This window comes from Panthera uncia (assembly GCF_023721935.1).
Source record: "Panthera uncia isolate 11264 chromosome A3 unlocalized genomic scaffold, Puncia_PCG_1.0 HiC_scaffold_11, whole genome shotgun sequence".
NCBI classification, from domain to species: domain Eukaryota; kingdom Metazoa; phylum Chordata; class Mammalia; order Carnivora; family Felidae; genus Panthera; species Panthera uncia.
Window position 1 is genome coordinate 57903515 of NW_026057578.1, and position 26733 is coordinate 57930247.

Consider the following 26733-nt stretch of genomic DNA (forward strand, 5'->3'; position numbering starts at 1 on the left):
CATGCAAGGTGGCCTTGAGGGGTGGGCAGGCAGGCGGTGGGAAGACAGCCCAGGAAGAGCTGACTGGCCAGGTTTGACAGGACAGTTGGGGACATGTGAGAAAGTAAAGTGAGAGAGAGGACAAGAAGAGTGAGGTCAACCACAGTCTCAAATGCCAGTACAGGCAATCTGGTCTTGGCTTTTGGATGAATCCAGGACAGGGTACTGATGGACAGTCTGGGGGAGGGAAATGGTTAAGAAACTGGGGAAAGGGGGAAAGGGACCCCAGCTCAGGGGGAAGTGAGCAGAGACAGGAAGGAGAGGTGAGGCTGGTCAGCCACAGTACTGTGCCCTACATGGCTAGGGACTCTGCTCCCTGAATTGGGCACTAACCAGACCCACTATGTGGAGCATGGGGGAGAATGTGGGGGTCAGAGGCAAAGGAATTTCACCTGAATTTCATTTGTCTATGAGAAAGTAACACTGATGATACATATCTTTAAGATTATTACTCTTAAAATGAACATACGGTAAACATTTTCTTTTGGGCACAGTTCTATAAATTTTTGCATGTGTATAAATTCATGTAACCATCATCATGACCCAGAGACAGAAGAGTTCCCTCTAAAGCTCCTTCATTCTCTCCATGCCTGTTAACCAACGGCAAGCCTTGTTCTGTGTTCCATCACTATGCTCCCTTGTGGAAAATGTCATAGAGATACAATCATACAGCATGTAACCCCTGAGCCTGGCTTCTTCTACCCACAGAATGCCTTTGAGATTCATTCAAGTCATGGTGCCTATCAGTACCTTGCCCCTTCTTAGTGCTGAGCACTTTTTTATTGTATGGATGTCCCACAGCTGGTTTATCCATTTACCTGCAAAGGAAATTCAGGTTGCTTCCCACTTTTGGTGATTATGAAGAGAGCTGTTGTATGCATTTGTGTACAGGTTTTTGTGTGAACACAAGGTTTTAGCCCTCTGAAGAAAGTAACCTGGATCATATGGAAATTGTATGTGCAACTTCATAGTAAACTGCCAAACTGTTTTCCAGAGTGGCCCTACCATCCTACCTCTCACCAGTCCTATAGGAGTGAACCAGATGTTCTATGTCCTTAAGGGGAGTTAGTATTGTCAGTACTTTAAAATTTACCTAATCTAAGACATGTGCAGTATTATCTCACTAGGGCTTAAATTTACATTTATCTAATGGCTAATGATGTTCTACATCTTTTCATGTACATTTTTTTGCCATCTTATATCTTCTTTGGTGAAGCATTTGTTCATATCTTTTGCCAATTTTTAAAATTTTTTAATGTTTATTTATTTTTGAGAGAGAGAGAGAGAGAGAGAGGGCAGGGGAGGAGCAGAGAGTAAGGGAGACAGAAGATCCAAAGAGGGCTCTGCACTGACAGCAGAGAGCCTGATGTGGGACTTGAACTCATGAACCATGAGATCATGACCTGAGTTGAAGTCAGAAGCTTAACTGACTGACCACCCAGGCATTCTGCTCATTTTTAAACTGGGCCTTTTATATCCTTACTGTTGAGTGTTAAGCATCCTTTATATATTCCGACACAAGTCCTTTGTCCGACATATGATTTGTCCGTATTTTCTCACTGCTCACCTTTTTATTCTCTTAATGGTGTCTTTCACAAAGTTTCTCATTTTGATGAAGTCCAAGTTAGCAATTTTTTTCCTTTTGTGGATTGTGCTTTTGTTGTCAGGTCTGGGAACCCTCTGCCCAACCTCAGACCAGAAATTTACTCCTGTGGTTTTTTTTTTCCAGGAGTTTTACACATTCCACATTTCACAATCCATTTTGAGTTAGTTATTTTTATAACCTATAAGGTTTAGGTTGAAGTTTATTTGTTGTATATGGATGTCCAATAGTTCCAGCACCATTGAAGACAAAACATTCCTACATGGGATTATTGTTGCACCTTTGTAAAAAAAATCAGTTGGTCATATTTATGTAGGTCAATTTCTGGGTTCTCTATACTCTCTATTCTGTCTCATTGACTATGGATCTATTCCTCCACAATGCCATGCTGTCTCAATTACTGTAGTTTTATAATAAGTCTTAAAATTGGATCATGTGATTCCTCCAACTTTATTCTTCTTTTTCAAAATTATTTTGACTATTCTAGTTTCTCTGTCTTTCCATTATAATTTATAATCAACTTGTCTATATCTACAGAGTTCTACCAGGATTTTGATTGAAATTGCTTTCAATTTTTTTAATGTTTACTTATTTTTGAGAGAGACAGACAGAGCACGAATGTGGGAGGGGCAGAGAGGGAGGGAGACACAGAATCTGAAGCAGGCTCCAGGCTCTGAGCTGTCAGCACAGAGCCCGACGCGGGGCTCGAACTCACAAACTGCGAGATCATGACCTGAGCCGAAGTCAGACGCCCAACTGACTGAGCCACACAGGCACCCCTTGATTGAAATTGCTTTAAATCTATGGACCAATTTGTGGAAATTTTGCATTTTTACTCTTTTGAGTCTTCTAGTCATAAACACAATATATTTTTCTATTTATTTAGGTTTTCCCTGATTTCTATCATGAGCATTTTGCAATTTTCACACATATATCCCATATATAAATTTATACCTAACTATTTCATTCTTTTGGATTGATTACAAGTGGCATGGTATTTTTAATATTAGTTTCTAATAGTTCAGCGCTAGCCGACAGAAAGATGATTTGTGTGCTGACCTTGTGTATCCTGTCAACTTACTAAATTTATTTATTAATTATAGGAGTTTTATATTTCTTTGTTTTGATAAATCTCTTGGGATGTTCTATATATACAAACATGGTATCTTTGAATAGGTTAGTATTATTTCCTTTTTTCCAATCAACATGACTTTGCTTTCTTTTTCTGTCTTACTGCTCTATGATATTGAATAGGAGTGATGACAGCAGATACCTTTGTCTTATTCCCCACCTTAGGGGGAATATGTTCAGTCTTTTGCCAATAAGTATATCAGCTAATGGTTTTATGCAAATGCCCTTTATCCAGTTTAGGGAAATTCTCTCCTATTCCTAGTTTGCTGAGTTTATATCATAAATAAAAGTTGAATTCTGTCAAACCCCTGTCAAAACCCTGTATTCATGTAATATGATCATGTGGTTTTGGTTTTTCTTCTTTAGCTTGCTAACTTGGTGGATTATAATGACTGGTTTTTGAATACTGAACAGCCTTGCAATCCTTGGATAAAACTCCACTTGGTCATGATGTAGTTTATATATATGTGTACATGATGTATATGTCACACACACACATATACAACTTGCTAAAGTTTTATTGAGGATTTTTACATCTGTGTTTATGAAGGATATTGGTCTGTAGTTTTCTTTTCTTGTACTATTTTTTTTCTGGGTAATGCTTGTCTCATAAATAAGTTGGGAAGTATTTCCTTCTCTTAACTTTTTGGAAGGGACTGTGTAGAATTGGTGATATTTTTTCTTTTAATGTTTGGCAGAAGTTATCAGTGGAACCATCTGGGTCTGAGATTCCTTTTTTCAGAAGACTTTTAACTGCACATTCAATTTCTTTATTAATTATAGGACACTTCAAGATTTCTATTTCATCTTGTAGGAGTTTTGATAGCTTCTGGTTTTTGAGTAATTGGTACCTCTCATCTAATTTGTCAAATTTACATGGATACAGTTGTTTATAGTATTCTATTATGGTCTTTTAATGTCTTTTTAAATGTCTGAAGGGTGTGTAATAATATCTCCTTTTTTAGTCCTGCTATTGGTAATTTGTGGCTTTTTTTTTTTTTTGGTCATATCTGCAAAAGGCTTACCAATTTTATTGATTTTTTTAAAGTTACCTTTTGGGTTTTCTCTATTATATTTCTGCTTTCAATCTTATTGATTTCTGCTCTCACATCTATAATTTCCATTCTTCTTTTTGCTTTGAATTTATTTTGCTCTACTGTTTATAGTTTCATAAGGTGGAAGCTTAGTTATTGATTTGAGACTTTTCTCTTTCCTACTATAATCATTTAATGCTAGAGATTTCCCTCTAAGCACTGCTTTCACTGAAACCCACAAGTTTGGGTATGTTGTATTTTTTATTTTTGTTCAGTTCTAAAATTCTTTGAGACTTCCCTTTAACCTTTGAATTACTTAGGAGCCAAACTGTTTAACTTCCAAGTTTTAGAGATATTGTTCCTGCCATCTTTCTGTTTGCAATTTACTTTCGGTTCATTTAGACTTGTTTACATTTATTTTATAAAGCAGAATTTGGTTAGGGAATGTTCAATGGGTACTTGAAAACAGTGTGTATTCTGCTATTGGTAGGTGGAGTATTCTATAAATGTCAATGGTGTTTTGGTGTTTTTAAATTCTTCTATACCCTTGCTGACTTTCTCTCTACTAGTTCTATTCCTGAGATAAGCATATTAAAGACTCAGTAAACTTCTTTAGGTTGTGCTTCATGTATTTTGAAGCTCAGTTGTTAGGTGTATACACATTTAGAATTGCTATGTGTTCTTGGTAAATTGACTAGTATTATGTACTGTCACTATTCCTGGAAATTTTCTTTGCTGTGCAATCTGCTTTATTTTATATTAATATAGTCACTCTGGCTTTCTTTTTATTAATTTATTAATTTATTAATGTTTTGTGGTATATCATTTTCCACAGTTTTACTTTGAACCTACTTATATCATCATATTTGAAGTGAATACCTTGTGGACAGCATATAGTTAAGTCATTAGAAAAATTCATTCTGACAATCTTTCTTAGTTGGCATGTTTAGACCATTTACATTTAATATAATTATAAGTTTGGATTTAGGTATATCATTTTGCCATCTGTTTTCTGGGTTTTTTTTTCATTTTTTTTGTTGTTTCTATTTCTTCTATCCTGTTTTCTTTTGGGTTGTTTAAACATTTTTAGTATTTCATTTTAATTTATCTATTATATTTTTATTTACTATAGTTCCTTGTATAGTGCTCAGTAATTACTCTTTGGATTATAATATAAAAGTTATCTTTTCAGAACCTACTTATAATATTTTACCATTTAAAGTGGAATGTAGAAACTTATTTCCATATAGTTCTCTATATACTCCCTTCCTTTATGATGTAGTCATCTTGTGCCCTACATCTACATACAGTGAATCAGATCAGATTATGTTGTTTTCCCCCAAATGTCAGACTATTTATTCTATGTAGCCAGATATTTACCATTTCTCTTCTTCCTTTATATCTCATACTCCAAGTTTCTATCTGGTATCATTTCCTTTCTGTTATAACAGCTTCCTTCAGCAATTCTTTCAGAGAAGGTCTGTTGATAAGAAACTTTCTTAGTTTTTTTGTCTTGTTTTGTTTTGCTTTTTTTAACTTGAGAATGTCTTCACTTACCTTCATCTCTGAAGGATATTTTTATTGGACATAGAATTCTGGGCTAATGGTTCTTTCCTTTAAACTTTTAAAAAATATTGTGTCACTACTAGATAGATGGCTTCCATAGTTTCTGATAAGAAATTCATGGTGCTATCTAGATTTATCCCATGTGGCTGGTCTTGGATGTCGGGTGGTGGTCTATCCTGCGGTTCAGTCTGAAAGTCTATGGTATACTACTTAAGGTCAGACCCGTGCATATTCAGATTGGTGGGGAGCTCAGGATCTCATAACCTTCTTTATATGTTCACTTTCCTGAGCTCCTTCCTCTCATATCTCTTCCCAGTACTTTTTGGTTCCCAAGGCTCCCTTTTAGTTCCTCTGGCCAGAAAGCTGGTTCTTTGCTTTATTCTGCTTTGCCTCACACTTCCTACATGTGCACCTTCATTTGGGGCCATGCAGTAGGAAAATAGAAAGGAAGAAAAAAACAACAGGGTTTCATCCCACCCTCTTAGAATATAGTTCCTCTGCTCAGAAAGATAGATTCCTTTCCCTCGACATTTTAAGTTTCCTATGGGCCCATGTTGTTGTTGCTGTTGCTACTGTTGCTGCTGCTATCACAGGATTGCTTACAGGGTACAAGGATATGGAGAAAAAAACAAAACAGGGCAGATTTCCCCTCACTCAGTCTGAGCATTAGAGACCCTGATCCTGTCCTGCATGTAGAGGGCTTCTCTGTGTCCTCTCTTTGTCAGCACAGATGCCCACTTCTGGGTTTTGGCTGCATTGAGTCTAGGCTAGGGGGTACTGGAGGGAAGAAAATGCCAGTTCAGTAGTACTTCAAATTTTGATACTTTTCCAATCTGCCTCCTACTACATACTTTCAGGGTCCTCAATTAGCTGTTACATACATTTTGCCAAGGTTTTAGAACTGTATTCAGTGTGGTGGACAGGATGAAGTAGGCTGACTCCATCTTACCCAGTTCAGAATGTCCACATATCTTTTCATACTTTTTTTAGTGAGTATGTAAAAGATCCATAGAAATCAAAAGGAGGGAACATAGAATCTGAAGTCCTGATGGCAGGGTCTGTAAAGAAGATTCTTTTGCAGGAAAGTATATAGGGGAGAGCTGGACAATAGTAATAATAGACTCTTAAGGAAACATATTTCTGGGTGGCTTTTGGAAAACAAGGAGGATTATAGATTAATTGGGTAGGTCCTTCCCTTGGCATGAGTGTATCACTTTGATGTGATCTAGCATTTAAAAAGTATCAAAAGGAAACTATACTGCATATCAACATGGAGTTTATTAAGCCAATAAAACTACTCTCCCTACTGACTGAGGATAAATTTGGGTACCCATACTGGTCTAGCTAGGGCACGTGGGGTGAGAGGCAGAGGTGTAGGCTCCCAGAGCTCTGGAATTCCACAGGAGGGTTGTACTTGCATTTCAGGATCTAAGTGAGATTTAACACAGCCACTGGCATTCTTATAAGATGACAGTGCTTATGGTATATCAGGGGGACTCAAGGAAGGAGAGGTATTACACAAAGGGAGGTGGGATAGGACCATGGTTCCAAGGTCAAGTGTTGTGGAGGGGGGTTGAGCATATATGCACATGTACACACACAAACACACCCCTCTTGTATTTCTCCAATAAGTGGTACCTTGAATGCCCTTTTATTGGGGGATTTCATGAAACAGATGCATATTATATAAACCATACTCAATGCTTCTCTCCTTTTCTTCTTGGTGAGGAGATGATCACAGGGTGTGCACACTTAGTGTGCAAGACTGGGCTTTACACTCAACTACTCAAGAGGCATAGCTATAGCTGAGATGGGGATCAGGTCCTTCTGAGAAACCTGTGGCATAGACCAAGAAGAAAGATGCTCATCTCCTATCCTTCTAGGGAGGCCCCCATGGCAGGAATGGGGAGTTTGAGCATGTAGGTGAATGTGTACTCAGTCCTCTCTAAATTCACAAGGGCACATGACAGTGATGCAGGTGCATTTTATATGTCACCAAAAATCCTGTGTTTCCCTAAGGGGAAGAAATTAAAAATCACTGTATCAGAACTCCTGATTGGTGAGCTAGATCAGGAATAAAGATCAAATCAGTGGAAAAGGGGAAAAAATTACTATAATGAGTGGACTCTTCCTTTTAATCTACTTCTTGTGCAGACAGGTCTGGCTGGTGGCACCTGCTGCTTACACCTCTCCAGCATCCAGTGAGAAACTATCCTTAACACCTGACATACTTCCATACTAGGATCTCTTCCTGATGTTTAATCCCAAGGTATCCATCTTTTAAATTAGCCCCAGTAAGTCTAGTTTTATTAACTGAGTAGATAGAACATGCTGATGAGGGAAAATCGAAGATGCTCTCTGAATCACATGCAGTTGGCCACATGAAATAAAAACTGAAAAAATCAAACGCTACCCAATACAGTTGGACAGCAGTGGCCAGAACTGGTGACGGAAGCACCAGTGGGCTTCCCTTGCTGGAACTCCATGAAGTTCCATGAAGTATGCAGTAAGTCTGGAAGTATGTAGTTCCATGAAGAACGGCTTTTTCCCATAGAGGGTCTCCATGGTGAGGAGCTAAAGACATTTTATGAAGTATATTGTTTTCACACTTACAGCTACCCCTGGAAGTTGAAGAGTGGTGGGGTAGCAGAGAACCGGGATGATACAGCTTAGCCGGAGGAACCTTAGACCAGTAACCAGAAGATAGGAGTCCTCATCCTGGTTCTGCTACCTATGCCGTGAGAGAGAGTGGACAAGGTATTTCCACCTCCATGGACCTTGGCTTCCTCTTACAGAATAGTGAGGACACTGATAAGGTGATTTCAAGCTGTAGAATTAAAAATTGTCTGAAACTCACTCCCCCCATTAAAAGGTGAGTTCTAATTCCCCTCCCGTTGAGTGTGGGCTAGCTGGCCTCAGTGACTTGTGTCTAAGGGAACAGAATGTAGCACAAGGGAACTGCCTGACTTCCAAGGTCAGGGAGTAAGAGGACACACAGCTCCCCACTGACTCTCTTGTCCATGACGCTCACCCTGGAACCCAGTCACGTGTTGTGAGGAAGCTGCTACATCTCCATATGGAAAGCCACAGTCCCAGCTGACAGCCTACATCAACCACTAGCCATGGGAATGAGTGTGTCTTCAGGTGGTGCCAGCCCACCATCTCAGCTCTAGCTGAGACCACATGGGACAGAGACAAGCATTCCCTTCTAGGCCATACCCATATTGAAGATCCACAGGCAAATAAATGCTGTCGCTTTAATCCTGTACATTTTGGAGAGGCACATTTACACGGTAACAGATACTCAGGAGAGTTAATGCCTAAAGAAAGACTCAGTGATGCCCAAGGTTCCTTCCAGACCAGGAATTCTGGCATATCTACACTGAGCTAACTAGTTCCACATTATAGTATGAGACAGGAACTGATAAGCGTGCAGATGAGCCCTCTCAGACTTAAGTATTATACACAGAGCAAAATGAACCTGTTTGAGAAGGCTATCCTTATTGGAATTAGGTCTTATGCTTCTTTTGAAGTCTCTACAAGTCTTTGGAGTACCTGAAACAGAGGGAGTGGTTGAGGAATGAACTCACAGTTTCTTGTAGAATTGAAATATATCAAGTAGGTGCTCACTGTCAACATCCGGAGAGGCAAATGGAACAATGCATGCTCACAGGCATGACATAAATTTAAGTATGTTCCACATTAAGACAGTCCTATCCGTGAAAGGTCAACTTTCATGAAGAATAAATTAGAGTCTGATCAGCCACATTAACAAAAACCTTGTAAGAGTATTCCCTTTAAAATTTGATGGACATGTAGGAAAACGAGACAGGAAATATGTCAAAATGTTAACGGTGTCTATCTCTAGGTAGTATGATTATAAATGAGATTTATTTACTTCTTTAAACATTTTACTGTTTTTCAAATGTTGTTTTGGTGTATTTTCATATGTAAGAAAATGTGCTAAAATGATGGGAATAAAGTTGATTTAAGACAGTGTTGGGTAAAAGGGCTTCCATGGAAAATCATGAAGAATTATTTTGAGAAAAAGGACTATGGTTAGAGAAGTTTATTTTGTTGTTACCAATTTTTGTTTTTTTTCCTCCAGATAATTTTTTAAATTCACAGTTACATAAAATGGAACAGATTTTGGTTTATTTTCTAATTGCAGTCTTAGCACTTTCAATGTGTTAAGGAGCCCTGAAACTCTCCAAAAGGGAGAAAAAGTAAACAGCATGGCCCAAACTTGTCTTGGGGGGGGGGCATTTCCTGAGGTTAGTGTTGTTCAGAATACATTCCAGGGAACTCTGACATAAAGCAAGTTCCATTTAAAGCCAGTGCAGTCCCTTCCTGTGCCCAGGCCTGGGTCCTCGGGACAGGTGCACACCTCCTCATGACCATAAGTCAGACAGCCTCCCTGCACGCCCAGACTGTTGGGGCTGGGGACACCACTGAGCTCAGGAGCCTTCAGCAGCTTGGTTCCAGGAAAGAATGTCATCTGGGTGTGTGGAGAGAAAAGTCATCCCATGTGGAGCTAGATGGGTCAGGATGATGCCTCCCTCACCTCATGGAGAATTCTGGAGACTCAATTTGTTTTCTACCGCAGACATTTGGTGAAGTGTTTGTGGGATGACTGTGCTCGGCTTGTGCTATTCCTTCTTCCTGAGATGTAACCGGAACATCTTTACTTTTACCCAGAGGTATCAGGAAATGTTGGGGCCCAAATGAGAAGCTGGCCTAATTTTCCAGTATTCTTACTTAACAGTCACACAGGGAGAGTTTCACGGGAGCACAATCTTTAGCAACTTGTCACTGAAATTCTCAAAGGAATATTTAGCTTTTTCTGCAGAAAAGAAACATTTTCAAAATGGCGGACTTCTGCCCATCCTTTTTCAATTTAAAATTTATTGAAATTATTGAAAGGGTTTTTAGTGAATTCTTCTCTACCTCAGATGCTCCCAGAGAATTTCTGGGTGTCCCTGAGCTAAGACTTTCCCAAGTTTCTAAGCCTACCGGGCATACAATTCTCTTTCTGACAATGCTTCTTAGCTGACCAAAGTACCCCACTAGGGTAGAAGCCAAGAGCCCCAAATAGAGGGAGGCCCTTTTTCCATTCTGCTGTTTACTGGGCCACAGTAAGAATTAGCATTCTGCCTGCGAGTACAGTTCTACTTTTTCCCTTTGTTTGGAATACAGAATCACTCATCTGGAAATTACAGGGTAATATAAATGAATCGTGTGTCCTGATACGTCTATATTCTTGCAATGCCTGCTGCTGCCTTAATCACCAAATAAAACAAACAGAAAGGAAGTCTCAAAAATGTTTTTACTATCATTTTTTTCCCTGTGTTGGGGCTTATGATGATATGCGTAACTCCCAGTCAAGAGCCTATGAAAGAAAATCACAGCAAAATTAGCAAGATAGGCTCCAACTGGAAACATCGACATATACTGCACAGGGTCAGGCTTTTCATTCTGCACTGAGCCTGTACACAGGGGCATCAGTGAGTGCGCCCGGAGCTGGAGTCCTCCAAGTGGGCTACAACCTTCGTGGATCGGACTAGCCTTTCCTTTCAGACCTACAGAATTTACATCTAGAGAAATGAAACAATAAAATGAGGCCAGTCTTTCCTCTTAACCATATTACTCTCCATGAAAGGCACTTGGCTGAGAAACAGAGCTTATGAATTGTGACCATCATCCTGGCTTAGCTCAACACAGACCCTGCAAGATATGATTTCTCCTTTATGCTTGTTTTCAAGAAAGCCTCCCTAACTTGCCCCAAAATCCTTTGAGGGAAGGGTGATGCTGTGTATCCTCCTCTTTATCTTCCCGCTGCTTAGTACATTTCTTAGTTAACCAACACTGATGGAAGGGTGCCCGAATGGTCTCAGTCATTGGTCCATGTCGACAAACTACCCTGGGGGGAGCCAGGAGGAATGCTAAGGCTAAAGCTTTTCTTTTTGCTACACTTGCTTCTGCAAAAGTGCATGGATGAGTGTCTCGGTTGCAGCGATGTTATCTCCCTCTTGCCTGGCCATTTTATCAGTGTTAAGACTGTAAGGAAGAGGGTCAAAGAATAATAAAATTGTTTAGCTTGTGTTTGCAAACCAGCATCCTTTATTGAGAACCCCAAGCTATTTTGCCTGACATTCTTCATTCTTATTAACAAAAGGCAGCGATAGCTCTCAACTCACCACCCATCTTCCCTCCTGCGACAAAAATGCACACAATTAGGGAAACAAAACTTCCCAGCTGGTAGGAGTTAATGTAACTTTAACGAATGCTGATGAATTACTCATTCAATACTGGACAGAAGGAAGAGGCCACCATGAAAGAATTTCCTCTTAGTGTTCCGTTCTCTCAAGAAATGGAGTAAGTTGTACTTTACAACACTGCAAAGTTATAGAAACTGGCTTTCTTTGGAAAGCGAGGATTCATACAACACTTTCTGTCCCTACCCCTTGGGCACATGGTCGACCAAAGGGAGCAGCTTCCACTTACTGACTGTCAGGAGAGGTCCTTAGGAGCCCAGAACTCGAAATCATACCTTGGTTTGAATCCCTGCCTGCCACTTACTGGCTGTGTGGTTCCAGGCCCTGGCTTTCTCAACTGTAAAATGAGGCTGGTAAAAGCCTATGTTGAGGGGGGTGTTGTGAGGATGAGAGAGCTTACGCATGTCAGCTGCCGCAGGCACACACTGAGTGCTCCATACATCTTAGCATTTCTTATTAGCACTGTGTTCCCTGCAGTGTGCGAGGAGGCGCTTACACGCAGCTGCATTTAGTTCCTCAGTAACAGAAGTTGAGTAACTCATCCAAGGACAGAAAGTAAAAGCGTCAGAAGTCAAAGCCAGGCCTGTCTCATTCCTAACTAAGCTGTGCACTTCCTGCCCCACTGCGCCACTTCCTGGATGACTCCCCCCGCCACACACACAGACACACGTCCCACAAAACTATGTCACACCAGAATTAGAAAGGCATGTGCATCACTGGACCACAAAATGGTAAACTGTGAACCTCATTATCTAGGGATTCCAAATGTCTCTCAATCAGACTGTTTCCTTTTTGAGTTCATGGACCATGTTTTTGTATTGTCCCTAAGGAAAAACAGCAAATAGTTCTGACACACAATAGGCACTCAGTACTCCCTGGTTTTACACGGAAATTCGCAGAAGAAAGTGGACCTGTGTCCCGGTTCAGAATACTTGATCAAACAATCCGAACAAACCATGAATTGCCCAAAGCTTTGGAAACCTTGCCCAACATAGCGTGTGTTTTCTGGAGACAATGAGGGTTTTGATCTGAAGCTAAGCGTTTCTAATCTTGTCAAAAAAAAAAAAAAAAAAAAAAAAAAAAACAACTGTGTGAGTGAAAACTATTCCTCTCAGGCCTCCAGATGGGATTAGGGGAAGGGCCTCCCGATGCTGCTGCTACAAAACCTGCACAACCAGAGGCTTTGAGACGGATATAATCTTAGGATTATGGTTATTTCCTCCTGGGTTCTCCCAAGTGTTATGAGGGATCCTGCATTATTACTGCTATTCTGGCAAACAGATCTGGGTATTGCCAAGCGTTCTAGACCTGTTTCCCCAACTGAGGTCGAGAGGGGGTGAGGACCAGCCAGCAACCTCACTACCCCAGATGTGTGCCTGGAGACTCCCAAATGGGCAGTGTGAGAGCATGCGTGCCCACCTCCTCAAAGCCACGGGTGGGTGGGAGTGAATGGAAAGAAACTGCATACGACCTGATTTATTTCTAAGAACTTTTAGCCAAGATTTTCTTGGAATGTCTCCATCTGGTGACCCCTGAGAATGGTAGCATTTCATCTCCTCTGCATTTTGAGGTAAGCAGTGCAGTAGAGGGAGGGCTGAGGTGGGGGAGCCTGGGAGGTGACATTAACATGAGGATGGCAGAAGCAAACTCCCATGGACTCCGAAGTTACACCACGACACAGCTCTCAGTGTGGGCCTGCCAGACAGACTGGGTTAGTCCCTACATGAAGGGATTTTCTTGTAGTCTGGGGAATAGGACCAGAATCTGAGGTTAGGAAGCCTGTTTAACTTTAACGTCTGCCATTTGTGAGAGCTTTATGATGTTACTGAGCCTTCGTTTCTTCCTCTGTAGAATGGGGATAACAGTGAAACACACCTCAGAGAACATTGAGATGACACGAGCTAACGCATAGAAAAGTACTTAGTGTAGAGGATTAGGACACACAAGAAGCACTCGGTGACTGCTGGCCACCCCTACCCATCTTTTCATGCTGCTAACCAAGGAGAATACCTTGTAAATGTATGAGAGTGTCTTGTATTTTCACACGTGTGTAACGATTAACACGCATACACACACACGAAAGAGCTTCTTTGTGTATTTTGTGGCTGCATCCCCAAATAACCCTGTCGCTGCAGGACAGAAATGATTGCCTAGTGTTGCAGGTGAGGAAGTGGAAGCGGGGAGAGGTGAGGGTTTGTTGGAATTCATCATCTGGGACAGCGCTGCTGTCTGCCTTTGCACGCAATCCACAGCTACCTGGGAGGAAACCAAGAGGTCAAACACACAGAGGAAAGAACCGGAAGCCAGTCTGTCTGTGAGAGAGGGCAGGAAGATTCTATTCTTGTCTGGTCTGGGTTAGTCTATTCATCCACTTGTTACTTGGGACCACAGGGATTTTGTGACCCTTGAAGGCTGTGGCCTAAGGTTTGAGAAGCATGGCTGTGGGGAGTCCTGTTTCCCAATGCCAAGGGAAGGGCATGTTCCTTCAGAATAAACTGAGGTATTATTTGAATTGTTGTCTATTCAAATTTTTATCAGAGAAAATTTGAAACATGGAGAAGTATAGAGGTAAGAGTATGATGAACCCCCCGTGCTGACCATCCAGTTTCGACAATCCTCACTCCATGCCAACCCCATCTGGCCTACAACTCTGGCCATTTCCCCTGCTCCCTGATTTTTCTTTAAGGAAATACTTGGGGGAATTAACAACCAATACAGACTCCCCCTGTGTTCTGCAGATTCAAGTCTAGCAGGTCTGGAGTGGCTGGGGATTTGTTGTCTTCATGCCCACCACCCTTTCCGCCCCCAACTGGTGACACTGGAAAGACAGATGCCCCTCTCCCTGGAGATGCCGAACTGGGGGATCTCTGAAGGTTGCAACATTTGCAAGTGGAGGATTCTGTAAGTGACAACCAGGCAGTGGGTTCTGTGAAGGGAAGTGGGCAATCCCTTCAGCCATGCAACTGTTCAAGAGCCTGTCACAGGGGACTGTCCCCTCTTCCTCCCCCTGCCCCCAGGTACACACACAACTGTGGGAACAGAAAGAGATGAGACTGGAGGGAGAAGGCTTGTCCTCAGGCCTGAGTGAAGACTTTCCCAGGAGAACACACTCCATTGCTGGGCCTGTCACTTGCAGCTTGATCATCTGTAGTCACCTACCAACCACCTCCATTCACCCGTGTCCTCCTCGTATCATCTTTATTTCCCTGAAGCCTGACATAGTAACTGCCCACGGGGGCAAACTGTGCGATGTTGGTAACATTTTACAGGTCTTTACCTTCAAAATATCAGCTTTATGACTCCACTTTACCCACAGTAGGTAGTCAATCAATGCCCAGTGAAGGAATAAGCAAGAATAGGGTTATAAGAGCTCTGACATGCCAGCAAATGAACTAGGATTTCTGGCCAATCCCACAGCAGTGCAAGGTGGCTACGATATCTCCAGGTGCAGGTGAGAAAACTGAGATAGGGTATATGGAAGCACGTAGCACATGAGGATGATTACTACGTGGTCAACATCTGGGAATGATTATTACTATTATTGTCCAAAGCCAGGCAACTCCCCACAGCAGAGCAGGGATTTGAACTCAGGTCTGCCTGGCTCTCCGGTCATGCTGCCTTGCTAAGCAGTGTCTGTGCTGGAAAAGCAAGAGCCAGCGGCCTCTCAAAGGAGACCCAAGTCACCAGGGTTAAGACATGAACATGTGGAAAATATAAACCACCTGGCAAGTCCCAGACAATGAGGAATTTCAGGATAAGGAACAAAATTGGGGGAGCTGGTCTACATTTTTTTAGTAGAGCACTACAATATTTCAAGGAGAGTGGGTACCAAGAACATGTCCCTAGTGCCCTGTCCCGCTGCACAGGACATGCACAGGATAGCTCATCTATGTTGGAAGAGGACAAGCATGTTTGAGCCTCATAGATGGCATGGAATAGACCAAGGCAGGGAAGATGCTCCTTCTTACCTCTTTGCCCTGTCTTTCTCATCTTCATCCATTAGATTTTCTACACAGTTTTTCCTGCAAAAAAAGAACAGATGATTAGCGTCTACTTCTAGACCTTTCTTCTAGGTCTTTCCTGGGGTCGTTGTTTTGCTCTGATTTAACCCACAAGTCTTAGCCCAGAGGTTCTCAAACTTTTTGGTTCCAGCAAAACCCTTTACACTCTCAAAAATGACTGAGGATCCAAAGAGCTCTTGTATATGTATGTGGGTTCAAACTGAAAAATCTTAAATCCCCAAACACTCATTCTAGGTGTCAGAGCCATGCAGTCATAGCTTTCAAGGAGCTTCTAGAAAGGTTCACTGTATATTCACGAGCGTCAAAAAGGCAAATAATGTGTTTGTATTAGGAAAGTTGTTTTGACCTCCCGGACCCACCAGGGGTCCCCCAGACTGCACTTTGACAACTGTTTTCTACACCTGGCTCAAGGAAGTATCTGTTTATCTCAAACCTTAAACCTGCAAGGTGCCCATGACATTGTAAAGAACAGCATTTATCTATCTGGTCATTCAAATACACAGACCCCTCTTACAAGCAGCTGGGAAGAAATTGGGGCCCCAAAGGACTATAATCCGTAGTCCTTCCAGGCATTTACACTTCCCTAGACAGTCAAGGCACACAGATGTGAAAAATTAAGTAACAATCCAGGAATGTTCTTGTAGCCCAAAGTCATCAGAGACTAGCTCACCGCCCAGAACCTGTACTCTCCTAGGCAGCCGGCTGGATTTCTTGCTGCCCCACAGATCTGGGTCCCTCTGTCACATGCAGGCATGCTCGGACTCTTTATTTCATTCACATGTTTCCCAGGGTCCCGCCTGTTTGGGGAACCCCCTCCAGCCAGCCTTCAGAGCAGAAACACTCTCAGGGTGTCCATGAGGCCACAGCCTGCAGGGAGAACTGTAGGAGAATTATGCGGTAGCATAGAGGGCAGAGTGGCTGAGATATGGGTGTGGACCCCAGGGAAGCTGAATCGCCACTGCCCACACGCTTCTGTTGTAAGAGGGTCTGAAGTCAGAACTCCAAAACCAACGCTTTGCAAATGCACTAACACTCTCGAAACTTAAAGTTTTAGATAACCTTTTACTGGGGCAAATGAATATTTCTAAGATAATTTGGTTTTGTGATCTGGGTCTGACAAGTGCACAGGGATGGGTGTGAGCTGGAAGAGGAGGAGGAATTCTAGCTACAGCCCTTGTTTACACACATGCCCCATTCAGTAAACGGAAAGGCATATTTTGGTGATAGACTTGCAAGACACGCTATTCGGCAGTTAAGGCTTGTATCGTAATTAAAATGGGGTTAACACATCTGCAAACAGGCATGTGCTTAATGTCTCCCAGATGGAATCTGTTCAAAGTTTTAAGATGTGAAAAATGCGGCATCAACTCATTTAGTGATGCACTACCCCAGGTCCCTGCTCTGAAGAAAGTGCTGGCTGCCCATGCGTCCAGGTTACGAGCAAGGACCCAGCCAAGCCAAGCCCTTCACCCGGTGCCCCTGGACAGAGCACGTTCTCAGGAGGGATGTGGGCTTCACACTGCTTTCCTGAGGTTCCGGAATCCTGTTTGGATTACTGGGATTGCTTAGTCATAAATGAAACATTTAGGAGTGACTAATAGCTATTCTTTATTGACCACATCTTCTCTGTTTTATATTTGTTTGTCCTTAAACATTTCCTGAATCCATGAAGCTGTGATGACCTATACCTCCTTCCTCTTCTTCCCTATCCCTCCTGTTGCCTTGACTGATTCCTGTCATCTGTCCCCTGTCTGTGCCACTCTGCTCAACTGTGCCTGGTGAGACAGGGCCCCTAAGCCAAGTTCCTCAGTAGCACCTGCCACAGGAGCCCCACACTGAAGTCCTCACTGTCTTGTCACTGAGCCCATTGTGTCCCATGCCCTCCCCAGGTTTTTTTTTTTTTAAATTAAATACACATGACATAAAATTGATCACTCTTACGTGTATAGTTCAGTGGGATTAAGTGCATTCATATTGCTGTGCAGCCATCACCACCATCTCCAGAAAGTCTTTGCATTTTATAAAATTGCAACTCTGTGTCCATTAAACACTAACTCCCCATTCCCTCTCTCCCCAGACCCTGGCAACCACCATTCCTCCATTCCTTTCTTTTTTTAAATCAATTTTTTTAATGTTTATTTATTTTTGAGAGAGAGAGCACACGCGTGCAAGTGGGGGAGGGGCAGAGAGAGAGGGAGACACAGAATCTGAGGCAGGCTCCAGCCTTGAGCTGTCAGCACAGAGCCTGACACGGGGCTTGAACTCACAGACCATGAGATCATGATCTGAGCTGAAGTAGGTTGCTTAACCGACTGAGCCACCCAGGTGCTCCCATTCCTTCCTTTTTAGGGCTGAATAATATTCTATTGTGTGTTTATACCACCTTTTGTTCATCCAGTCATCCATCCACGGACACTGGGTGGCTTCCACCTGTTGACTGTTATGAGTAGTGCTGCTATGAACATGGCTATGCTCCTCCTGCCTCATGTTTTTGAGCCATTCTTTTACTTCACGATGTGCAGAAGCTAGACAGGGTCCAAAGGCACACAAGAAAAGGGGGAGGGTCAAAGGCAAAAAAATCTCTCCTGTGAGGTTTGGGTAAAGGAAGAGTAGAGAAGTTTAAGAGGTGACGACTACTCTTCCCAGTTGCATAAAGAGTTTCCAATGAAAAGGATTTTGAGCAGTTTGTTTTGTTTTTTTACGACCACACAGAGCTAGGGAAGAGAAAATGAGCTTAAGTGAAGGCAGAGGAGAGTCTGTCTGGAGCTGAGAAAATAACTATTGTTGTGATTAACCCCAAGAGTGAACAAGGGAGGGAAGCTATAGAATCTTTACTCTCGATAAATATATATTCTAAGTATGTTAGATGTTTATGAGATTTATTAGCCAGAATCCCAACAGGAAACAGGACTTCATTACCAAGCTGTGGGTGGGGTAGGGGAACCAAGAGGGATGGTATGGTTACCTAGGGTTGGTATCAGATGAGCTGTTACCAGCTCTGAGGGTGAAGGGACCAGAGGCAAATAGTTTGCCAAACCTGGAAGGAGTATGTCATATAGGGGAGGCAGCATTTGGTGGAAGGATGCAGCCGGCATGAAGAAACCTTTTGAGAGGGGAGTCAAGGGAATAATACCTCACTTCACTCTCCACCCATCTCATCGCCTGTTTGTGTCTCTTATTAGCTATACCACCCAGAAGGCTGAGGCAGGGAGGCCATGATATCACCCACGTGGGGAAGCCCCCAGTGCAGAGTGAAGGGTGGAGAGGTGTGAAGGGGAACAGGAAGGACACCCAGCATGCCACTAATGTTCATCTCTGAGGAGCTCTTCCAGTTCTGGATATGTCTGGATTTTTCTGGAACACAAACTATTTGGAGTCTTTTAAAAACCTTTTACAACTGTCCAAATTTGAAGTATAGGCATCTACATGTAGAAATAATAACACTCAAGAAATAATAATACAATAATGATGAGAGGCTGAGGAAGGAGAGCCTGGCAGAGAAGTGTCTTGTAACTATTTAAGCCACAAAATCAGTAACGATAGATTGTAACCCACAGAAGAAACTATTCAGGCGTCTATACTGCTACAAAGAAAGAAAGAAACAGGGGCAGGGGGACAGATCTCCCTTACAGAAGAATTCTAATTAATAAATGTAGAAAGAATATGGGAAATAGAAAATCACCATCAGTACCCCATAGTAATAATTGTTGCAGGCAAGATCCACTCATGGATGCTTAAGTTAATAAGCAAACGTTTGAGAAGACTCAGGATATCTGCATAGTTTAAAGCATCTCCCTCAAGGGTTGTCTGGGTGGCTCAGTCAGTTAAGCATCTGACTCTTAGTTTCAGCTCAGGTCACAATCTCATGGTTTGTGGGTTCAAGCCCCGCATCAGGCTCCATGCTGACAGTGAAGGGCCTATTGGGTTCTCTCTCTCTCTTTGCCCCTCCCCCACTTATGCTCTCTCTCTCTCTCACTCTCTCAAAATAAACTTTAAAAAAGTATTTCCCTCAATATATTTATTAATTACAAAGGAAAATGGTAACTTTGTAAGTGGAGAAAGTTGGCAGATACCGCCTTCCCTACGGGTCACCAGTGTAAGTTATACCCACGTCTTTTGGTGGAAATAAGTGCTCATTCTCTTGGGTGTTTATGCCTAGGAGTGTAAGTGCTGTATCATATGGTAGCCATATGCTTAGTTTATTAAAAACTGCCAACTGTTTTCCATAGTACTGTACAATTTTACATTTGCACCAGGAACATATGAGAGTTCCAGCAGCTCCACATTCTTGCCCACACTTGGTACTGGTTTCTTACATTTGGTCATTCTAGTGGGTGTGTTGTGGGATCTCACTGGGATTTGAATTTGCATTTCCCTCCTGATTGATGATGCTGAGTATCTTTTCATGTGCTTTTTGACCACGGATAGCTTCTTTTGTGAGGTGTCGGTTCAAGTTTTTTGCCCATTTCCTTTTTCTTTTCTTTCTTCTTAAAAATTGGGCTTCTTTTTGTCTTCTTTGTACTGATTTATACGTTTCTCTCTTCTGCATACACTACTTTGCCAGATCTAGAGATCAATTTGTGAACATCTCCCAGTCTGTGGCTGGCCTTTTTTCACTTTCTTGACGGCATCTTTTGGTGAACAGTTTTTAAATTTGATGAAGTCCAATTTATAACTTTTTAATTTCAAGGTTAGTGATTTTTGTGTCCTCAGAAATCTTTGTCACCTCAGTGTCATGAAGAATTATCCTGTTTTCTTCTAGAAGCTTTATCATTTTAGCTTTCACATTTAGATCCACAGTCCACTGCAAATTAAATTTTATGTGTGGGGTAAAAGCAGTCAAGGATCATCTTTTAATTTTTTCCTCCAATCTGGACATTCAGTTACTCCAGGGTGATTTCTTGAAAAGACATTTCTTTTCCTATTGAATTGCACTGGCATTTTTGTCAAATGTCTTGTGTGATCCTATACATATATTAACAGAATCTCTATTCAGGTCCATTTATATACCAAGTCTCTGTAGCAGACACAGGATAAACATTTTTTTTAAAATAAACTCTATTTTGGGGCACCTGGGTAACTCAGTCGGTGAGCATCTGACTTCAGCTCAGGTTATGATCTCACGGTTCACGGATTGGAGCCCTGCATCGGGCTCTGTGCTGGCAGCTCAGAGCCTGGAGCCTGCTTCCGATTCTGTGTCTCCCTCTCTCTCTTCGCCTCCCCCACTCATGTTCTCTCTCTCCCTCTCTCAAAAAATAAACATTAAAAAAATTAGAAATATAAAAAAAATTTTTAGAACTATTTTGCATTTACAGAAAATATAAAGGCATTATAGAGAGTTCCTTTATATCCTGTACCCAGTACCTGCTATTATGAACACCTTATATTAGTATGGTACCTTTGGCACAATTAATGAACATCACTGACGCATTATTATTAAACAAAGTCCATACTTTATTAATATCTTCTTAGTTTTTACCTAATGTCCCTTTTCTGTCCCCAGATCTCATCTGGAACACCACATTACACCTAGTCATTATGCCTCCTTAGTTTCTCAGACTCTCCTTGCTTTGGATGACCTTGACAATTTCGAGGAGTATTTGTAGAATGTCCCTCAATTTGAGTTTGTCCGATGTTTTTTTCTCATGGTCAGACTGGACATGTGGGTTTTTAGGAGGACGTTCACAGGGGTAAAGTGCCATTCTTATCACTTCATATCAAGGGTAATAACAGCATGTATCTCTGTGGCTCTGGCCTTAATCACCCAGCTGAGGTAGCGACAAACTTATTTTTAAACTGCATGTTAGTTACATTCACACATAGAATACATAGTGTTTTTCTTCAGCTTTCAGATACCCCTTTTCCAGATGAAGAATCTCTAAATTTAAAGTGGTAGATCCAATTATGAACCTCAAAGAAGTACAACGAATATACTATCTTCTCTGTTTTTAGACTTTGAGACATACTTATTGAACTTTCATCAGATTGACAATTGGACCCATTGCTTTAAACTTAGAGGCACTTCACCTGGAAACATATTGAGCATATTATTTGAAGACAGCGAACCTTCTGTGTAGGGAAACTTCTTCTGTTTCCCGACGCTGTGGCATCCTGTATTTCTCTATCTTTATGCCAGTTCTGCACTAGCTTAACTCCTCTGGTTTTACAGGGACTTCTGGTAGCAATGTAGTGTGAGCTTTCCAATTTTGCTCTTCTTATTTAAGATTCTTGGCTATTCTAAGTCTCTGCATTTCCTTGCAGATTTTAGAATTTACATTGTCAATTTCTATAAAATGCTTGCTGCAACCTTGATTGGGAGTGTGTTGAATCTAGAGAACAATTTGGGAAAAGCTGAATCTTAGCGACCCGGAGGCCTCTGATCCATGTACACGGCATCTCTCTGTGAGGAGGTAACGGAGTGCGTTCACTGAAGCACGAACATGGTGTTCATGTGTGAGGGTGGGCTATTCCACAGGCATTCCCCGAGTGCCAGGGCACCTTGCAAAGTTCCTGCTCTTGTGGCTCTTAGATGGTGGGGTCAGGCAGGAGAGTGGGGGCAAGCCACAAGCAAGTAAATAAGTAAATATCGTCACCTGCTTGTAACTGCTGTGGAGAAAAATACTGGAGACTCAGGTGGGGGAGGGGAGGCTAGGGAGCGCTATAGTGAGCCAGAGTCTTGCTCTGGGAGCTTTCAGAAGTCAATGCAAGTCCTTGCTAATAAGACCACATTTGACCATGACTTGAGGGAAGTGGGCCATAGGGATGCACACCAGGGAGACTGGACCAAGGTTGGCTTTTGCTCTGAGTGAAAGGGAGGACACTGGAGGTTCTGATCCGAGGGGTGCGAGAGAACTCCCTCAGAGGACAGCTGTGATTCTGGAAAGAATTAAGTTTACACATGTGACAGTACCCCAGCACAAGCCTGGCCCACAGCAGACACTCAAAAAATCAGGTTATCTTTTTTGAAGGCAAGGACCAGGCATCACCCATCTTTACACATGCCATGATGTCTGGACCTGCTCCTTACCCACATGGAGTGCTCAATAAGTATCTGAGGAATGAAGGAGAGAAGGAAGGGAGGGCGAGACAGGCAGAGAGGGAGGAAAGGAAGGTCAGAGCCAGAGCCAAACCCTATCTGAATTCTGATGTGATTGCCTAACACTGACTCCCACAAATTTCTCAATGATCATGGGTAATCCAGAGTAACAGTACTCACGAAGTACATTTAAAGGTACAACTATGTCCTAAAGACTAAAAATTAAGACAGGAACTGTTGTGTGTGCAGGAGCTATTAACTAAAGCGCTATCGGACTCTTCGGGAAGGGCCTCTGGCTCCCTCACCAACCTCAGCCACAGCAAACTTCTGAAAAACTATAATCTCATGTTATGTCCATCCAGTTCTATGGATGGAATGAGCTGGCTCTGGTTACCTCCCCTTACAAATCAGGAGGCACCACACAGAAGGGCTGAGTGACCTGACCATGGACACAAGGACTGCAGGCGGAGCCCCCCTTTGCCCCCCCACCCCCATCCCGCGTCTCCTTGGAGCTGACTCAGGCATTTCACCCCCAGCCTACTGAGAATGCGGGGATCTCTGACTTCAGGGTCAGGCTGATTTAAATTTCAATTCCAACCCACTTGCTCTATGACCTTGAGCAAGTCCCTTAAACTTCATGAGTTTCTGTTTCCCTTACTCCTAAAGTGAGGCTGACACCCACCAGGCAGAGAGCTCGTGAGCCATAAATGAGAAGTATCTCTGCACGCATGTATACAATAAAGGGCCAGCGTGATGCCTGCAGCACAGGCCTCAAAGTGAGTCCTGTCCATCCCATGCCTGCTTCGAGTAACTGTCCTAACCTTTATGTTCCCACTGTGGTGGTCCTGAGCCCCTGCTAAGGCAGGTAACTCCAGGATCATCCTTTCTTCTTATGTTCACTTGAATTTCAATAAACATACTCTCTGCACAGCAGGAAGGTCACTGCAGAGTGAATGCAGTCACACAGACCTAACATTTCCTAGAGATGCTCCTGACCAGAGAAAGGAAGGACTATATTAGCGGCCAGAGGTACCCACAGATGGGTGCTCCTGTCCCACCTCCAGAGACCACCTGTGGCTGCCAGCAAGCAGGGTTGTGGAGACCACCCAGCAGGATGGGGTGCATAAAGCAAGTTGGTTCGGGCCCAGGAAGGAAGCAGACCAGTTGGAGAATCTAACCAAGCAAGGCCAGTGAGCACTGGCTGGACTCAGGAAGTCCCCAGGAATTTATCAGAGAGCCACACCCGCCGCAATAGGAGGCAGAGCTAGTGGGGCACACTGGGTCTCTGAGCTCCTGGGTCTGGCATCCACCTCTGGGAGGGGGAAAAGGCCCTGGTGGCCCGGAGTTGCCAGAAACCCTGCTTCCTCGGTAGCTCTTTGTGACCTCGGGCAAGTATGTGTGCTTCCAGGGTCCTAGTGCCCCTCTGGTGAGGTGGAGACAACAGCAGGGCCTCCTCGTTGTGGGGTTGTAAGAAGAAAATGAGAGAATCAGTGAGAAACCCCCAGCACAGTCCCTGGCACATACAAGTCCTCAAAAATTTCTAGCTACTATTAAGCACGATATCAGTAATGATAAGAAGTTAAAAGCTAGCAGTAGGAACTGGTACCTCAGTCTATAAAATGTCTTTGAGCAGAGTGAGATTATTGTTCCTGTCTCCCAGTCAGTGTTGAAAACTGTGTGTGTAGGGGTGTGTGTGTGTGTGTGTGTGTGTGTGGAAGCAGGCATGGCGGAAAGACAGACAGACATGCACACAGACTGCCCATGGTGTCCAGTGATAACCCAGCAGAAATCTAGGTCATGAGGCTGGGGGTGGGGGGAGAAGGGAATGGAGCAAACACAGAATGACTGAGGATGTCCTCAAGAAATAGCTATTGCCTTTAATTGAACTGAAGAACACAAGTGAGTTCTGTAAGTGACATTTTCATTACCCAGGTGAAATTTCTACCCTAAGAATTCTGGAGCATTCTTTCTCACAGCTACTTACTGCTATATAACTGATTGGAACTCTGGCCCCTGGTGAGCAAGGACCAGCAAATGGCAGTGTAACTCTTTTCTCATGGCACATCTGTCCTGGGTCCCATAGTGTGTCAGCGAGATAGGAGACTAATGAATCATACAGGTGACAGGGACATACTTGGGGACTGGCAGCTCATTTCTGGGTCTCCAGAGAAGCCTACATGCAACATAAATGAAAATTATGTTATTCTACTAACGCAGGGGTTGGTTGGCAATCCTTTTCTGTAAAGGGCTACCTAGTAAATATTTTAAATGCAGACCGTACGGTCTCAGGTCTCTGCTGCAACTGCTCAGCTATGCTGTTGCAGTGCAAAAGAAGCCACAGACAGTATGCAAATGAATGAGTGTGGGTGTGTTCCAATAAAACTTTATTTACAAAAGTAGGCTGGGGGCCAGACAGAGTCACTAGAATCACTACTCAGCCTTACTCTTCAGGGTCTTTAATTTCTAACTTTTTGTACAACCACTATAGGCCCAGTGGGTCATTCTGTATCGCCTTGAATTTTCCTCCAACTGACTATTATAAAGCCTGTTGTGTTAAAAGGTCAATGAATTTTACAAAATAAAAGCATGACATTTTCCAACTGGCTGAGAAATGGTTTGAATTATAGACCCCAAGTTAGCTGGAAAATCCTAATATTCCTCCCCACCATACCAACCAAACCTGGTAAATATAGTTCCTTAAAAAGAAAAAATATTAAACGCAAGAATGGGTTGAAATCAAAAGGGGCAATACCAAGCACATGCATCTCCCCCACTGACTGCAGTTTATTTACTGTGGATAGGGAGGGTGCCTTCTGTCCTCCCAGTCAGCCCCTGATGAGGGGACCTCATGTCGTTTTGGATTAACATCTTTGTCTTCCACGTGGGAACTTGATAATGATTTTTTCTCATTATATTTAAGAAATAAAAATACTTTGAAAAACAGTCACTGATGAACTGCAATGCTCACTCGTCTCCCTTTGTCCTCTGGGGGAGGCTAGAAAATAACTTCCACATTTTAATTCTTCCTCTCCAGGGAATGTTGTTTTGGTTGCAATGATTCATTTTCTGGGGGAAAAAATAGCTTTTCTAAAGGAAATGGGCAGTGGAAACCTGAGCGCTGCCTGCTCCTGCAATCCCAATTCCCCTCCGACTGAGAAATGCTCGCTACACTCTGGCACATCCCTCGACCTGGGAAATGCAAGGTGGACACGTCTATCCTTAACCCCAACCACTCTGGCAATCCCCCCAGGTAGCCGTGCTTCCCGAGCCTTGCCGGCGGCCTCACTGAGCCCAGTTCCCAGAAACAACTCAGATGAGACCCCACCCCTGCCCCGACCTCAGCGAGTTTCCATGAACACATGAAAATTATACCACAAGCTTCTCCACGGTCAACGCCGAGGTTTTATCTGCCTGGTACCATCATGAGTCCCCCATGCAACGGTCTGATGATTCATTATTCAGGGAAACAGTGACATAGCAATGAAGGAATGGATAGAGAAAGAAACTTAGTTATTGAATAAATTCACAATGACATCGTGTGGCCAGCAAAGAACTTCCAAAATAAGAATCATCTAGATATCTGGATGTTTAGGGTCACCCTAACATGAAATATTACTCTTGCAACCTTTGGAACTTAGGTTCCAATCACTTAAGACTCCTTTCAGAGGGCCCTTTATAAAGTGTAAACCTGAGTCAACTAGAGATTCCGATGGGTGACAGTGTGTGGTCAGGGTGTGGACAATAGATGTCTATAAAAATCAGCAAGAGGGGAAAAGGAGATTTATGAGTCATGTTCAGAGCTGAGTCAGTGAAAGCCTTTGTTGGGAACCACTCGTCAGCTGTCACAGAAAAACTGAAATGAGTCCATAAAACCCTGCTCCAGCCAGCAGCTCCCCTCCACATAACCGTGGGTCCTAAAGCTCCTTCTGGCCCAGGAAACACTCATCCAAATTGTGCTCAAGTTTGTAAGAAGAAGAGCAGAAAAAGAAGTCCATGAGAGGGGAAGTCAAGCTTGTTTTGGACACCC

General features: G+C 42.8%; 1 protein-coding gene across 1 annotated transcript in view; it reads right to left on the reverse strand.

Annotated features, from left to right (window-relative positions):
- NPAS2 (neuronal PAS domain protein 2) overlaps nt 1–26733 on the reverse strand; it is a 159773-nt gene that overhangs the window by 69681 nt on the left and 63359 nt on the right. Inside the window, exon 2 of the mRNA XM_049651359.1 lies at nt 15617–15670. Within this exon, the coding sequence (XP_049507316.1) occupies nt 15617–15648 (32 nt within the window). The 5' untranslated portion in view covers nt 15649–15670. The remainder of the gene's footprint in view (nt 1–15616; nt 15671–26733) is intronic.